At 37.3% G+C, this 18,153-nt stretch overlaps 1 protein-coding gene across 1 annotated transcript in view; it reads right to left on the bottom strand.

Moving 5' to 3' along the window:
* Positions 1 to 18,153, bottom strand: part of DIAPH3 (diaphanous related formin 3) — a 238,607-nt gene that overhangs the window by 197,177 nt on the left and 23,277 nt on the right. The window contains exons 3-5 of the mRNA XM_075046101.1: positions 16,484 to 16,657; positions 10,541 to 10,645; positions 1,927 to 2,057 (exon numbers count right to left, since the gene is read on the bottom strand). Coding sequence (XP_074902202.1) covers positions 1,927 to 2,057; positions 10,541 to 10,645; positions 16,484 to 16,657 — 410 coding nt within the window. The remainder of the gene's footprint in view (positions 1 to 1,926; positions 2,058 to 10,540; positions 10,646 to 16,483; positions 16,658 to 18,153) is intronic.

The raw sequence follows: 18,153 nt of genomic DNA, 5'->3' as shown, positions 1-18,153 counted from the left end.
AGTTAAATCCAGTGGTGCAGTCTAGAACTATTTGTACGAATAAGTTAACGAAACTAATCTCTCAAAAGTATCAATGCAATATTTTGATATCAACAATGTATCACACCCTTCTAGCACACTTTGAAGGATTGACATAAAATACACTAAACTTATGAAAACATTCATTTTTCCATTTGTCCATGCATAAAAGCACTTGCTCTTTTGCCTGTACTCGTAACATGTATCTACAGATTTCAATCCTTTCCTTACTGAAACATGTGGAAAACCTACTTAGTCCAAAATTTCGTAATATTTCATTGCTGTAAAACTCCTAACTTTCTGTACTTTGTTCTTCCAGATAATATTGATCACCAGACTTTTGGTATTGATCGGATGTTCTATTACAACATCACCGGCCACTTCAACTTGCATTCTCTATCAAATGCCTGAAGTATAGACCAACACTGCTCCCTCATAGTGGCCTCCACACTCTTTATTCTGATACCATTTCTCCACCTTCCCCGACCCTTCATGTCCTATCACATAGTACTGTGCTGTCAGGCAGAACTAGCACCTCACCAAGATCATGGGTTTTGGTTTGTTTAGGTTTTTTGGGGGAGGGGGATTAGCTTTTCTCTTGGTGTGTGGGAAAGGGGCAGCAAAGGGCATCTATTCAGTCATATCGAAAACAGAGTCACATCAACAACAGAGAGGAAAGAGTGCTCTAAACTTAAATTGTCACACATTTCATACACTTTGTGTTTCTATTTCCAGATGCGTACTAACAAGCAAAGTTTTCTTTGTTAAATCAACATAAGTGTAAATAAAAAAAAATCTCTGGGGTTGTGGGTTGTTTGGGTTTTTTTTAAATAAAGAAGGGGAAGCAATACTATATCAAAAAGTAGCTTCACATTCACAGAGGAGGTGTATCTTCTGTAAAAAAGAACTCAGGTTAATGTAAAGCATGTTTCTTCCCATGTGAACCATTACATATTCTAAATAAGAAAATCCAATTCAAAAATAAATTAATAGAAGGAAAGAAGCAAACACCCATACAGAAGACCCACATCAGCAACTCTGCAAAGCCAGATGCAGAAAGAAGAAAGTTGCCTAATCCTTTTTTAATCATGTACCATCATAAGCATCCCCAACATTGCATTTGCATTATTTTACACCAAATCCAAAACAGTTTCCCAAAGTCATGTGTTCAACCATTGGCTTAAATAGGAACTCTAAAACAAAGGGTTATAAACAGAGTAGAATAGAAAAAAATATAATTTAATAAAATAAAGCCAGCATCCATAAATCAAGCTGCATGGATCAAATAAAAATTAAATGTAAGGACTGATATCAGTGTTAGAGTTATGATTACTGAAGAGTTAACCTTTTTAAAAAAATACAGGTAAACTAATGTTGTGCTCTCTTCTGTCTAGATAAACCCCACAGACACAGCAAAGATTACTAGAAGGCAGCAAGAAAGTCTAAAGCACACTGGACAGAAGGAGGACCATACAATTAAAAACATATATGTTTTCTGGCTCACAAACTTACGCCAAGGTGCCTATCTCCCATTAACTCTCACTTCTCTCTCTCTCACCTTAACAAATTAAGTTAAAAGATTAAAGAGTTAAGAGAACATTAAAAAAAATAAAAATGAAAAATACTTATGACTATTTAGCACTAGAAAACAAAGTGAACTGCTCTGCACTACAGTTGTTTTACATTCTCTTAGCATGACCTTGTACAGACCAGTGAACTCTACTGAAAAATAGATCTACAGAAGATACATAATCAATAAAAACAAAAAAAGAAAAAAGGTACAACCATTCGCTAATGCATACATTAACTGGAAAACCTTGAAACATGCATATCTACAGATCCATTAATTTTAATCCATTAAGAAATAAGAATATGATTAATCTTTGCAATATGTGTTAATGATGTTACCTGACAGGATTACTAGTCAAGGACACACGGAGAGATTCTAAGCAAGTGACTAGTCTTTCATCTGTTGACCCAGATTTTAATTCCTGAATAAACTCTTGGGGTGAAATTTTTCGACTGTTCTTGAGACTTCCCTGAAATACAGAAAAAACATTCATTTTTATTTGGCATATATAGAATTTGAATAGATTATTAATGGCTAACCTTCATTTCTGTTCCTTGAAAAAAAAGGGGAGAGAAAAGATAAAATTTAGTCCTAAACCTGTAACTGTTGGTTGTCAATCTACTATATATGTTAAATGCTGACTAAATTTTTGTCAATTTATGAACAAATTTATAATCAGTAGTTAAAAGCAGCAGGCATCAAATGTAGAAATGTATCATGCACACTCAGTAAAATACAATTTTTGTAATGAATGGATTCTGTTTATGCATTGCAAACTTCTTAATTTTCAATACTCAACAGAAGAGAAAAACAATTCTGAGCTGCTCTGAAAAGATCACAGAGCACACATCCAAAAAGGTGACTGCAGTCATATGAGAATACAGAGGGAAGAACCAGCACACCAGAAGAGTACTCAGGATGTTACTGCAGTAACTTGACTTCTTGCAGATAATGTTGTAAAACACTTTTCCCTTAGAGGTCCTTCAGATGACCAGTATATGAGACTGGGATTATAAAAACAGACTAGCTTTGGCTCTAAGGGATAAAGCAAAAGAACTTAAAAAATAAAAAAAAAGAAAAAAGACTTTGTTAGAACCACTGATGTTCTAAAGATAAATCCCAGCTCCTTATTTATTCTATTTGCCATCTGTAAGGATGCAGTGCAACACAAATATGACTACTGATGCAATAATATAAGGACACTTACTCAACCTTTGGGTTTGGATTTTGTCTTGCTTTTTTGGGTTTTGCTCTTTTTTGGCAGGTGGGAAGGCAAATGGAAACACGGAGAATGGAGATAGAAATGAAAATGCAATAGCAAGGTAATGCAGCACTGCAAAAGTAGTTTTGTGCAAACAAGATATTTTCTGTTCCAAGCAATATAGGTTGACAGACACTGGCTTTGACTCATCATTGTATCTGTGGTGTCAAATGTTGCTTAAAGTAAACTCAAGATATTAATGGCTCTTCCAAAGGGTATATTGTATCCATTGTTTTAAACAAAGCAATGGTTATACTGAACTAATGAAGTTCTACAATTTGCAACTAAAATGGCAAATCTAAGAGGCATTGATCCTATTCTTAAGAGTATCCTCCTCCCCCCCCCCCCTTTTTTTTTTAAGTAGCAGCAAAGAAAAGATTTGTAGACAGTGGAAAATAAGTCTACTCAACCTAATATCTATTTATGACATGAAGAAGGATAGATATATTTTCTACCGAACATATCTAAATTCCAAAAAAGAGGCATACAGTGGGGTATAAAACCTATATTTGACTTAATTCACTGGAAAGACTCCTTTTCGAGAACAGAAGCACAACTATTCTGTCATGTAGCAATAAAGAGAGTTACTAAATAATACTTGATTATCTAGTGGCTTAAGTCAGCAGTTGAACTTTTCTCCTCCTGAAGCAGAATGTGATGAAATAGTTTCTAGCAGAGAGGTGAAGTTAAAAAACGGGAAGAGTGGTTGACAGACCAGACTGCTGTGCTGCCATTCAGAGGGACCTCAACAGACAGGAGAAATGGGCAGAGGAATTTCAGGGAGTTCCACAACAGGAAACGTTAAAAACTGAACCTGAAGAGGGATACTCCCATGCACCGACACGTGTTGGGGCTAATCAGCTGGAAAGTAGGTTTGTGGGGAAAAAAATGGGGGTCGACCATAGGGAAGTGCATCACCAGCTGCTCAAGGGAGATGATCCTTCAACTCAGCTCGGTGGTGGTGAGACACATCTGGAGTATTGTGTCCACTTCTGGGATCCCCAGCATGAGACAGACATGGACATATTGGAATGACTTCCAAAAGGGTTGTGGATACAATTAAAGGAGCATCTGTTTTACAAGGAGAGGCTGATACAACTGGCATTGTTTAGCCCCGAGAAGAGAAGGCTCAGGGGAACCCTATCAGTGAAAGGACAAGAGGCACAAATTGAAATACAGGAAATTAGTTAAACAACAGACAAACACAAATTCCTCCCCTCCCCCCTTGTTTTTTTTTAACCATGAGGCTGTTAAAGCACTGGAACAGGTTGCCCAGGCAGACTGTACAGTCTCCTCTATCAGAGATATTAAAAAATGGACTAAATAAGGGGTTGGACAAGACAATCTCCAGAGCTCTCTTCTGGTCTCAATCATTCTATTCTATGACTCTGTGTTTTTGGTTTGTGTGGCAGGGTTTTGGTAGCGGGGTAGGGTCAGCAGGGCCAGCTCCAGTGAGAAGCTGCTGGAAGCTTCCCCTGCTGGGAGCCGGACCCGCCTCTGGGAGAACAGATTCCAGAGGGGAAACCTGCCGGGAGTCGGGGGATCGGGATGGGAGAGGAACCGCTGTGCAGATCCCGAGGGCAGGGAGGAAGGAGGGGATGCCCCTGCAGCCCGTGGGGAGACCAGGCGGCAGGCTGTGTCCCCCCAGCCCGCGGAGGGGAGCGGGGGAGCAGATGCCCACCTGCAGCCCGGGGAGAGAGGAGCCCACGCCGGAGCAGGGGGTGGAGGCCCCACAAGATGGCCGCCGCTCCCTGGGGAAGCCCACACTGGAGCAGGCTGTGCCTGAAGGACTGCAGCCCATGGAAAGGACCCACGCTGGAGCAGTTCGTGGAGGACTGTCTCCTGCGGGAGGGACCCCGCAGAGGAGCAGGGGAGGAGCGCAGAGTCCTCCTCCCCCTGAGGAGGAAGGAGCAGCAGAGACAAGGTGTGACGGACTGACCCCAACCCCCATTCCCCGTCCCCCTGCACCGCTCGGAGGCGGGAGGTGGAGAGAACCGGGATGGGGGTGGGCCAGGAGGAGGGAGGTGTGGGGGAAGGTGTGCTCGGGTCTGGGTTTACTTCTCATTATCCTGTTTTGATTTGATTGGTAGTAAATTAAATTGATTTTGTTTCTTCCCCAAGTTGAGCCTGTCTTTTGCCCATGACCATAATTGGTGAGTGATCCCTCCCTGTCCTTGTCTCGACCCACAAGCGTTTCTTTATATTTTCTCCTCATCCCACCAGTGGGGAGGAGTGAGCAAGCAGCTTCGTGGTGCTTTGCTGCCGGCTAGGCTTAGACCATGACACTCTGTGATAAGGGAACATTGGGGGGGCTACTGGGGGCTATACTACCTCTCCGCTCCAACTACATTTCCTCAGATTTGAGAAATGGATGTTCCAGATTGCCAAAGAACAGACTACTGCCAGGAACTACCCTGAAAATATAGCATCTCATGCTGTATTTTGGTACACTACACATAGTATGTGGAATGTCATTCTAAACATGCCACTGAATTGATGGAGATCACTATTTGCTTAAATACAAGAGTCACTTCCAATAACTATGTTCCACAAAAAAGTAGATGAGATAGCCAGGAAGGAATGAGGGTTGAGGGGAGCCTTAGAATTTGAGATCTAGGAAACCCAGAGAAAAAAAAAATCCATAACAATAAATGTTCTCACAGACAAAAAGAAACTAAGTGTCTTCAGTTTTCTTTCATGTTCTGTGTTTAGTTCATAGGCACATAATACTCAAGTCAGAAAGGCCCTATAGCAAGGGAACTTACTTTAATCTCTTCAGATATTCTCTGGGTCCAAGAGCGAACAGTATGTATTGGTAATGCCACGAACAGAACACCGCCTCCTCAAAAACATCTAGTTGGCAAACTTATTCCATAAACAATTTATGCTCCTCACCAAGATGGTATAATTACTTGCACTTCTATAAGGTAAGAAAGCTGAGCTCCCCTACAGCTTTGACACAGCTATATCTAAAGAGGAATGAAAAAACAACTGGAGAGTATCTCCAAGCCAAACATAGAAGATCCTTAACAAAACAAAAAAGCATTCATAACATTAAGAACTAAATATCAGACTTGATAAAACATGAAAGGTAAAAGGTAGTACACCATGAGTTGCCCAAAACACTACAAATTCACTGGCTTAAGGGGAACTGGCAACAAGGGTTTCTGTCTGGTTATTCAAGAGCTTATATACAGTTACAATATCCTGTTACAATAATCCCCAAACATTTTAAGACTAGACAATACATACCTCTAAGGCACGATCAGGGGAATTTGAGTTATGGCTGTGATATAAGGAGGAAATTGTTACTACTGTGGTGTAACAGGGGATCAGGGCCGTGCCTGTATGCACATGCAGCACGTACAGTTCCCCGTGTGATCCTGGATCTGCCCAGCTGCTCTCTGCATAGATGAGATAATGGACTGACTAGAGACAAGATGACCAAACAAACTCCTAGCAGCCTTCATGACAAAGTATTTAACTAAATGTTACAGGAGCTCTCCAGTTGGAAACTTCAAAAAGTCCCAGAAATTCTCCTGGCAGCTCCTGCTGTGCATAGACTAGTTGATAAGCACTACTTGTATGCCTAAGCATATGGATTAATATCCTGGATGGAGAATCTGTCATTTCCAGTGACTTCCCCCAGCAGTTCCTGCTATAAAATTGATCAAGCTGGGTATAACTAAGATACTTGTAAATAGTCAGTAAAATTGCTTTCTTTTGATGCAGAAACAGTCATATAGGGCAGTCATATGGACAGAACATATAGTTAACATGGTTAGAAGATATTTTGGAAGTAATTTAATATAATCAATAGCAATGTGTGCGGTGGAAAAGTCACATGGGACAAAAGCCTAGTCAGACTATAAGAATTCACTAGAATGACGTTTCAGAGAGTCTCATCTGACCCATCTGAAGACAGCGTCACAAGCAATGGAGACTCACATCAACATCCAGACAGTAACCAGCCATTCCGTTTCAGACTCAGTTCCCCACCTAAATACTACCCTGTGCAAAAGATGCCAATAAACTGTGAATGTCTGTACAACATACCCACAGTACCAAGTACCACTTATTCATAGTTATGCCAAGGTTCTGCAAGATAATAACAATATGATACATCTGCCAGTGCTTAAATAAAATGAGAGCTGCATTTGGTACCAATTGTGAAACTGATTATATTAGCTATATTTCAGCATGGGAAAAGCTGCTTAAGTTCAAAATGCTCAAGTTAACTGAGAAACAGGAAATAACTTGAGGCATCAGTGCCTCTAGAAATTTAATTGCTCAACTGAAGAACAACTGGTCTGTGAGCAGATGCAGTATGAAGTCAGCATTAATTAATTCAGTTAAAACATTACAAGCGAGTAAGCTGCACAACAAAAACAAAATCTTGTGAAGAAAACTCACTTTAAAAACCCAGTTTGCGTGTGTTCAACATACAGAACAGCAAAACTTACGGTAGAGTAACATTATAGAAATGCTTCTTTTATTTCCACTTGAGTATTAACTCCATCGAAATTGATTTTTAAAACTTTTCTGGGCTGGAACATCTTTGTATGTGTTTATACAGCACTTAAAAATGTGACACTTTCTAACCTCAGATAATCATAATACATACAAACAGCTACAAAATCACAGAAAATACATTGGATATAACAATTTCTAACAAGAAGCAGAACAACACTGCTTTTGGTAGATGAGAATTCACACTCACATAATAGCCTTTAAACACAACTGTTGTTCCCTTCTCCAACTGTTTCCTGATAAATAAGACATGACACCACCGCAGACAGAAGTTTCATTCAAGATTTCTAAGCCATGATGGTTTAAACAATATGCGATATACTTCTCTAAGATAAGGTTTTTAAGAGAAGAAATAAGGCTTCATCTAAACACTATACATTACAAGAAAACAAGAAAGTACTAGCAGAATACTGAGGCACTTGAGCAGAATTCTTCCAAGCATACAATTTTTGCTATCATTCAGATTTTCAGTAAGTACTACTAGTATCCCAAACCCCAAGACTGTTTATTCTCAGCAATTCTTCTACAGGGAACCCCTGAACACATTATAAAGCGTGACGGTAACAGCATACTTACAAACATATGCAGACATATATACAGAAGCATGCTTTCAGCTAGCTGTTCAAGAAGTGTCTAAGCAAAGTGGAGTGAAATGAATGAGTATTGGACAATGCATGTCTGTAGAACTCTGGTTACTTCTAAGTAACTTTGAGTCCTTAAGTGATGGATCCATTCCAAACATCTCACGCATACAGAGGTAGCTCACAGTACTCCATACATAAGCACCTGAGAACAGCCCCACCAAACCCAGCATAATTTCTAGATGTGTCAGTAACAGAGATGTGCTTTGTGAATATTGGAAAGGAGTTGTGCATTTCTAAGAAACAGAAACCCTGATACTGAGGTCAATGATGAAGCTTTGACTACAGTGGAGTCTGCTTTTATCACCTGAGGCTGCTTCACTTTCAGCGATTCATTCAAGGTGCAGACTCTGTTCTTCATTTTAATAGTTTTTATAATGATAACTGCTTTAAATGAAACCTGCTCAGTACTCTGCATAGCATTTGCAAATAAGGATATTTGTCCCAACATGATATAGCTTAGTACTTGTCTCCTTAAAGTTTGAGAAGTATGAACAATCAAAAGATGTTACTGCAGTATCACTCATAGAAAGACCTAAGATGGGATTAGTTGCACATAATAGGCAGGAGCTATATGGCACTTCAGCTCTTCTGAAAAAGTATGACACTCTTTTATCAAGTCAAGGTACACCAAAATTTAGCCAAGTATCCCGGGAATGCAGTGCACTATTCTCTCTAGACTGAGAAGGCACTCAGACAGTCCAACGCGCTTGAGGCGTTAAAGACCATGCCAGGAACAAGAGTTTGCAAGGTCGAGGGAAGGAGTTTCCCATCCCAGTAGCTCCAGCACTAAACTGAATTCATCTGAAGCACTATTGTATCAAGCAGCTCAATCTATGCATCACAGAAACAGCTCTTCCCAGTTATACAATGGGTGAATGCCATTTCCAGTAAGAACACAACAGTAGAAACAAGAGTTCAGTAAAGACAAGAGTTTCCCTGCATGAATTAGTCTTCAGTGATCTCCCACAGCAGAAAGGGAGATATGTGGGCTGGCAGTGGAGGAGGGGAACAGAAAGCAAAAAAATGCTGTTGGAGGAGGCATCGCTACCTTGGGGGAGGAAACAGACCTGTCCTCTTCGATAGAGTACCTTGTATGGCTGCTTTGGGCATAGTGCAGGAAGTTCCACTGCCAAAAAACAAGTGTGATCACAACCAAAGACAAAAAACAAATATTTATTGCAAATGGCACTCAGAAAGAAGGATCAATGAAACCTATCTGCTATAAGCTTCAGTTCGTTGCAAGTATTAAATATCAGGAAGGAAAAACATGAAAACCTTTCTCTTGAGAAAGAGTCCTAACATCACCATCATCAGGATGCTAAGATTCCAGAAATAAATGCAGATGCAGCAACTCTGCAGAGCCAGCCATGTCCTATTATCACATTACTTTTTAGATCAAACAACTGAGGTCTTAAAATGGGTGTGGACTAGGGGTATCGATGACATATAAACCTTGACATGCTGGTTTTTTTGGATTGAGAAACTTCAAGAATGTTGTGAGATTTACTAGCCTGTAGTTTCCTGATTTCCCATGAAATATCTCTAAAAACAGAAAAACAGGCTAGACCTCCTAATCTTCCAGTACTAAGGAACTTTTATGCTACAGAAGGACTAGTAGCTTTCATAAACTAATCTTAAATAAAATAGTCTCCAGACAGTTCGGTCCTGCACTAGGCATCTACATTTCTAAAAGTGCTAGAGCATTACACTAATAAGGTACATCATTTGAAGTAGACAATAACATAAATACCTCATTTAAATTACTATATTTAACGTCTTCTTTTCTCAGTATTTAATTACATATGGGCAATTTTTACTTATATCTCTACATGCATGGAGCAATGAGAGTCAAAGAAACAAATATATGAATTCTAAAACAATCAAAAGGTCTAAGAAAAATATTAGCAGTGCAGCATTTAGCACTGGAGTCAGTCCCCACTTTGCAAAAACTAAGCAGTTTTTCTTATGCCAACTTAATCCTTAAACTGCCCAGTACACATGCCAACCTAATCCTTAAACTGCCCAGTACACAACTCTTTGCGCTTCTCTAAAACAACCAATAATTATCCCTATAAGTAAAAAATGGACACTAATTGGGTTCATGTGCAACACTTTCGTTACCAACTATTACACAGCATCAAAACATGAATTCTGTACTGAAGTATGAAAAAGGCTAATCAGTTAAGGAATTCTTTTTTAACAGTGCTAGAAAACAAGAAAGGTTCACATCAAACTTTTCCAAGAAGTTTTCTGCAGAATCTTTCCATCTCCACTAATAGCCACACCTTTACCAAAAAGAAATGCTTTTCTGTGTTTAGAAGACACACCTCAAGTACAAGTGAATATCTTTCATTGCAACTTGTAAAATAATGATAGGGCCCTCTAAAAATGTTTGTGTCTATAAGAAACAAAAGTTAGTCAAAAGAATCTAACATGCATGCATCACTTTTTCTTTCCAGTAGGAAATAATGTAAACATTAAGTCATTTTTTTATGTACTTCAGAGAAATTTACTTACAGACTTCGAAGCAGTGCTAATATATTGCATCACCATTTCTTTTTTGGTATTAAAATCCTTTTCTCTCAATGGCATCTTCTTGTCTTCATTTAAATTCATATCTTCCTAGAATGGGAGGGGGGAAAAAAAAAAAAGCTTTAAATGTCATCCAGCAACACAGTTGTTTAACTATAAGAGACTGATTTAAAAAAATAAAGACAGAAAAATAAGAACTTGAGCAAATGAAAGCTGTTACACAAAAAACTTTTCAAAAGTTACATGTTACTAACAACCGTAAAAATCCTTATCTATCTTCCCTAGCAACTCAGACTAAAAAAAACAGTCAACTATCCCAGGATGAACAAGTGCATCATAACCATTACTAGCATAATCTCTTCTTAGAAATCATCTACAGTTTCACATACACACACACACACTAAACTACAGAAAAGCATTATTTAACACTTACTAAAACATTTATAAATGTACTCAAACCAGTCTCTTAGAAATATCTTTTTGATGATATATCCATTTGTTCTATAATTCTGTTCCTCAGTTCCCAAATACTTAGTCCTGGGCAGCGGAATCGGCTTTGCACTGAGTAGTTCCCAAAATAATATTCACCTTTGCAATAGGTAAGGCCCAAATTCTTGACGATTTCATCATTAAATCAACAACTTCAACTGTTACCAAAAACCCATCACAATTCATTCATTTCAACATAAACCCAGAGGTCAAAAAGAGGAGATGCACATTCAAAGCCACACAGCAGCTATTTGTTGACATTTCTGACACAGAGAGTTCTGTTCCAGCCTAGAAATGCTCTGAACATTGTAATCAGTTCCACATCTGTGAGAAATGAAATTTCCTATCATGCTGGATGTAAAAAAAAAAAATAAAAAATAAGCTTTAAGAAACAATTTAGGCACGAGCACATGCAGCCTTACTATGGTCACTCAAGCTTAGCAAGAATTACTGCAGTTATTTTCAGCTGAGACTCACGAGGTGAATCCCCACCAGCTTTGGCAGGAGCAACACTACAAAATCAGTGGGTAACCATCTTGATAACAAGGCTATTTCACCTAGTCAGAAATCAAAGACAGACAAACAGCAAGCAAACTCATAACCTTAAAATTTTAAGAAAAAAAAGCCTAAAGACCAAAATTTTATACTATACTGAAACTTGTTTCCTTGTCTTTCACTACTTTCCATATTGTATATGACAGAACCAAGCACAGTTCCTAGAAATATTTAGAGTTTTGTATACATCCGAACTGTGAGAAGACATTGCAGAAAATGCTTGACCCCTTAAGTTGAACTTCTTCAAAGTACAATTAGGACAATTTTGTGTAGATTCTGGATTTCCCCCCCCCACCAAAAGTTACTCTTTCCTTTCTTTAAGGACTAGAAAAAGTTCCTTACTTCAGTCTAGTATGCATTTAAATTATTACTTATTATTTATTGATACTATATAGTGTTTTTATAGTATCAGATTCATATATTTGGTACTATATATACACTATATAATTATTTTATATTTTTAGTATCAAATAAGTACAGTGTGCATGCTGTAAAAAGTTCTTTCATTCAAGCAATAATAATATAGCATTTTGCCTCCTTGGCAGCTAGCTTGCTTATTTGCATTACTTCCTACATCTGAAAGTCAATGTAAAACATCTTTATCTAAACGAGCTGCAAGAAAGGAGGCCACACATCATCAATCTTTTCTCATAGTTCTGCTCCTCAAAAATAGTGTATTCCTTTGATCAAAAAATTCACAGAGAAACTATTTGCTTAGGCCCAAACCAAAATTCTAGCAGTGCATAAGGACACACATATTCCCGAATATTTTGCAAGTTACCTCATACTAAATCAAATGTTGTGGGCATTATCTTGAATGGCCATGCTGCATTTTCTAGCTTTTCTTGGATGAAAGGCAAACAAGAAACTACTATGATTTATTTAATGATGGGAAACCTGGTATGATCCAAAAATGCTGCATGGGCTCAAATATTCATACTAAAATTAAACAAAACCAAAACAAAACCAGGCTTAAATACATATAACTTAAAAACAGTTAGGATCATATATTATATGCAAAGAAATCATTTTCTTCCAAGACATAAAAAAGTGGAAATTTTTTTTTCTGTGTATACACCGTTTGGGAAAAAAGTGAAAGATGTTTAAAGTTACCTGTCTCTATCAAAGATTACAAAAGTCACTGCAGCTTTTTTAAGATGAGAAAGAACACAAACAACCACAAAAAGTAGTGCCTTTAGTATTTCAGAAACAAAAACCTAAAGTAATTGTCTGCTCAAAGGAAGGGTACATGAAGGTTGTTAAGCATGCTGTTAAATGGTTAGGTGGAAACCCAAAAATTTATACCAGTTGCACAACAAATCAATCTAAATATTTTAATTTATTGGTCAAGCATTTAGCAGTTAATTACATAACTAGGCAGGACTTTTACAATTCATCAATGAATTCTGACATTGATATATGGGTTTGGACATAAAGATTTGGGGATCGCTAAAAAGCATTTAAAATAAGGACAAGTAAGGAAGTTCTTTTCAATTTACTTCTTTAAGTTTTTTTCAATAACAAATCCTTTCAAAGCCAGAAAAATACTACAATTTTAAGTTCTCAACAACTGCTCAAAAATCTTTATGCCTTATCTAAGACATGTCCTTAGCTTAGAAGGGGGGAGAGGGGGGAAATCAAAATCAATCAGATTGCCAAAACTACTACAATGTTAGGATTCCCTCTAGCCTTTCATTTGTTATCCTAGCTTGCTACAGGTATTTCTCATCTTATGTAGTATTTCAGTTTAATTAATTACCTTCTTTTAAATACACAACAACATATTTATGACTATACTTATTACCAGGCAACACATCTGTTGAGATACACAAATGGCAACCCGTACTGTACATTACTAAAATCAAGTCCAACTTGACATTACCAGATAAATTTGGGGTTTTCTGCAAGTTCCAATAAATGTCTTTGGAACGCTGTGCCTCAGAATTCTTCTCCACAGGGATGTAATTGTATAGCAATACTGGCTTCAAATGAATATACACTTTACATGTATATTTAATAAGGGTAGCTGTATTTTATTTAATACTTAAATTGTATTTTTAAAACCTACTGTAGCATTCGCTACATATCAAGGTGCCACGCTTAGATCACTGGTCGGCCCTGACCAGGGAAAGAGACAGATAACACACACAGTGTGAGCGCCAACTTCCGCCTTTTATTGCGCAGTTAATTCCTTTTATACTAACAAGGGGAGGTGGGGTTACAGGTACATCACAAGGCTGCGACTAACCCTCTAACTTTCCGTGACAACGCGAGATCTTCCGAACGCCGACCCCTACAACCTACATAAACACAAATGTAAGAATACTGAAACTAAAGTATTCCATTTTAAGTTTAAAAAAAAATATATGGCTAGGTCTTTCTCAGTGTTTCCTGAGAGTTATCACATCTTCAGTACCGTGCCTGCAACATGCCACAAGTTTTTTTCATAACATTGAAATGCATGTATATCCTACCTAAGGACGAAGGAAAACAAACAAACAAAAAAAGCTTTTCACATTAGCCTGTAGCTACTGCAAAGTTCATTCTTCTGTTTAAAGCAGTTCTGCACTTCCTTCAGACTTGCTTTTTTAATTTTTCTGAAAAATAACTTCTGAACTTAAATAACAAGGAGAAAACAAAGAGCTTGGTTTTCCTGAAAAAAATATCTACCTTCTAATCACATTAAAAAAAAGTAATAATAAAATAAAAAAGGGGAAGCAAGAAACCTATCAGTACAAACTATATTCCATAATCCTAGATGTAACGGCATGTTTATTTATAGGAAATATTCAGCCTGTGTGCACAGTAAGAAGTAATTTCTTTGTTGTTGTTTTTAATAAATCAAACATCATTAAAGCAATTGATTTATACAGATTATAAGTATTCAGCAGTACAAAGGGCACGTCAGATGTGGCTTAGTTTATAAAATACTTCATTTCTTTTATGTCTTCTTAAATCGTTTAAAGTTATACTACAGGTGAGCAATACCTCTTTGTAAAATAAGTCATTTCACATAGATGCTTTCCTAATAGCACTAACAGAAATAAAAGGAGCTAAATGACAGTTAATTATTAGCTTTAACTGTCCAGTTTTAGGAGCTCTTTCATAACTTTTGCTATCAAAACCACTCAGGATGCCACTGTATAAAAGGTTGGGAGAAGGAAGCAGTATGTATCCAGGAAAACACAAAGTATAATGTAACGCACTCAGTGAAACTTCGGAATTCAGAAACTGCTCCCTTCAGTACTAACCAATTGACTATTTTTATTGTGTGCAAAATTAACTCTAAAAGCCTGGCTACAACATTCAAATTGTTCACCACCCCCCCAAAATCACTTCATTTCATCAGAACAGCAAACTAGAGCCTACAATATATAATTAGCTATGTAATATACTGTGACTAAACTAGCTTTATTCCAGTCCATTTGAGTGTGGATAATCTGAAGAATCCTTTCTATATTACATGTTATAGCTAAAATAACACTGATAAAGTAGTTTATCAAAGACAGTTTAAGTGCTTTGTTATTCAACAAAACTAGAAAAGCATTCAAATTATCCAGGATGTCATCACTACTTCAACATATTTTTGCAAAGTACTTATAAAATTGGAATTAATTGCTTCAGGTTCCATGGATTATAAGCATTTCTGTTTACCTAGACACACAGTAGAAGGTTTCTCAGGATTTATTTATTCCTTTTTTTATGGCATAGTCTCAACATCACACACTATCCTACACCAGAATCTCTGTGGGATGGTAGAGAAATACAACCTACGCTTATGTAGCAGGGGGTGCGTGCAGGGAAGCATACCTTCAAGTTTTATAAAAAAACCTCTTCCATTTCCTAACATTTGAGCAACTAGCATTCACAGTGAACTTTCTTAACAGAAGTAAAATATTATAGACACCAAGGTAAACCAAGAAAAATGAACCATGTGAGAACAAGTACAAATACAAAAGTTTGTAACGCAGTAAATTAGTCCTCCCCTTCAGAAGCTTAACCATGAAAATCCTGAATCCTGTCTCTCAGTCATAGCTCTCAACAGTTCCACAAAAGCATCTTCAAAACCAAACTAACATTGAGTACTAGGAATTACAAATTCCATAAAGGTACTTCTCTCATAGCACATTTAATTTCCTCCACATCCCAGCCCCTGGTAGTCCTTTTGTGTTTCAAGAGTTACTTGTTACTTGCTGTGAGGCAGAGAGGGAAATAATAACCTAGGCATCACTCTCCTTCTTAATGTCCTCTTGTGCTATTCAGATTGCAGTCACTCTCTTCTCTCAAGGCCATTCCATGTTTAGTTTTGAATTGCCCAAAATGCCATCATCATGATGACAAAAAAACCTCAACCTATTGAGGTGGTACCAATGCCACATGATCTTTCCAGCAAGCGACTGCTCTTTTGTAGCACAGTAACAATGACAGCTAAGGAAGGAAGGAAGCAAATTTGAGACAGCATGTGCAGACAAAAGCTGCTTCGGAGGCAAGAACCTTAAGTCCTTTTTGTGCAAGAGTGACATGGAATATAGGTTCAGAACAAAACCCTGCGATGACATTCAAGGCATAAAATGCTTTTGTAAAAGTTTCAGGTTGTCTTGAAAGCAAGCAGGATTCCCCATTTCTTGTTGCTCCTCAAAATCTGTTGCATAATATCACTTCTAATAATCAAAAACCTTTAGTTTCCATTTTAAATATACTGGGAGGAAAATCTTGTCAAAGTAATTTAAAGACTTCATCCCCTGAGAAACGCCCTAAAAAACACGTAACAACAACATTAATAATTCAGATAAAGATCAGAACACATGCACAAAAGAATGCTCCACCTGTCAGTTAGTCACACTGTCATTCTTTAAATAAAAGAAATCAGCGTAAGACTCTTACCATCATTTTTTCAAACAACGCTATGATTTCTCTTTCTGACATGGGTTTTGGAGCAAAATCCTCCGCATCCATAGGTGTGGATGACCAATCTGTAGAATGTGACTGCTTCATATGCAGCAGAGGAGGTCTTTCCTTTTTACTTCCTGGAATTCTTATACTGGCAAATCTATCCAACTGAAAACAGAAAAGGTATAAGATATCACATACTGTTTCCATTCTATGTAACCCTAATTAAGATGGGTGTTCTTGGAAGCTTAACATCCTTATTTTTCCGTGGTAACGTGCCTGTTATTTAAGTGTCTTACTTTAAAGGGTTTTCATACAGATACATATAACGGTCAGTTGCCTCAGCACTTGAGTTAACAGACCAGAATCCCATTACATTATGGAGAAATCATGCAGAACATGAGAATTTTACAGAAAGTTTGGAGGAAAAGATATCTACGAAACCAATTTATGAAGAGTTCTTCCCAACCATTACATGTAGAATATGAAAAAGCAGGCTTATTTACCGAAAGCATAGTTTTAAAATGTTTTTTGTTACTCTGAAACAGCTGTACTCCTGACATTGTATTAGAATATACAGATATGCCAATAAGCTACTTTTTAATAAAAGACAGGTTAGCATAACTAAGACACTGTTCTATTTATTTTTTATTTGCACTATGTTATCCAAAACTTAGTGCCTTTCTGTGCTCCAATTATTTAGAAATTCATTTAGGAGAAGCATAAAAACCACCAGCTCCTTTAATAAAGCTAAGTAGGATACACTCACAGTTTCATGAATAATCCTTAGGACTTATTACCAACACGAGACAATTGCTCTGACTTTACCCCTTCAAGAGCCAAAAAACTTGTTTGGAAAATTGTTTTGGGTTGTAGGGTTTTTTAATGGCTAGATATTTATCAGCTTTTCAATAAAGACTTACTAAGTGAAATTTTAAACATTTTCATTGTCAGAGCTTGTGTTTTAATGTATATGGGCAAGGACCAACAGAACACAGAAGCAGCTGACATACTCAATGAGATGCATTAAATCTTAATCATCTTTGTAGCAGCCTTTTGAACAGATGTGAACAGAAATATTACACTTGTCAACACAGAAGAAAGTTACAGTAGCATTTGACGCATAAGAGATTTTGGACAAGATTTCAACCATATCAATAGACTTACATCTTTGAAATGCTATGCAAAAATATTCTGAGGCTTCAATATATCTTGAAGATAAGTATCTTGAGATATCACTTAATAAGTACATCAAAGTTACCAAACTAAATGACAAATAAAGTTATTATAGCGTCTGTGGAATTAAGATCAGAGAGAGCAAAGAAAATTAGTAGCAAAAATTGGGTACAAGTGTTCCACTCTAGTCAGAGCAAGAATTCACTATTAGACATCCATTAAGAGAGGTTTAGAAGAAAACAAAAAAGACTTTAATTCTTGCTGTTCAAAACTGAAAAGGAACAGTTTTTGGAACATAGAAAAGATTATAAGCCACTCACATACAGATGGCTGAAGAACATGCAAAAGCAGAAAATTAATATAGCATAAACATAAAAGAGTTCAGCATGGATGATGGGGCCCTTCAGTGTCATATCAAACCAGCAGGCAACAAGAAAAGCACACTCTACAGGAATAATTACATAGGCAAGACTCAGGAAGAAAGAGAA

Source organism: Buteo buteo, chromosome 14 (assembly GCF_964188355.1).
Source record: "Buteo buteo chromosome 14, bButBut1.hap1.1, whole genome shotgun sequence".
NCBI classification, from domain to species: domain Eukaryota; kingdom Metazoa; phylum Chordata; class Aves; order Accipitriformes; family Accipitridae; genus Buteo; species Buteo buteo.
This window is presented reverse-complemented; position numbering and strand designations above follow the sequence as displayed.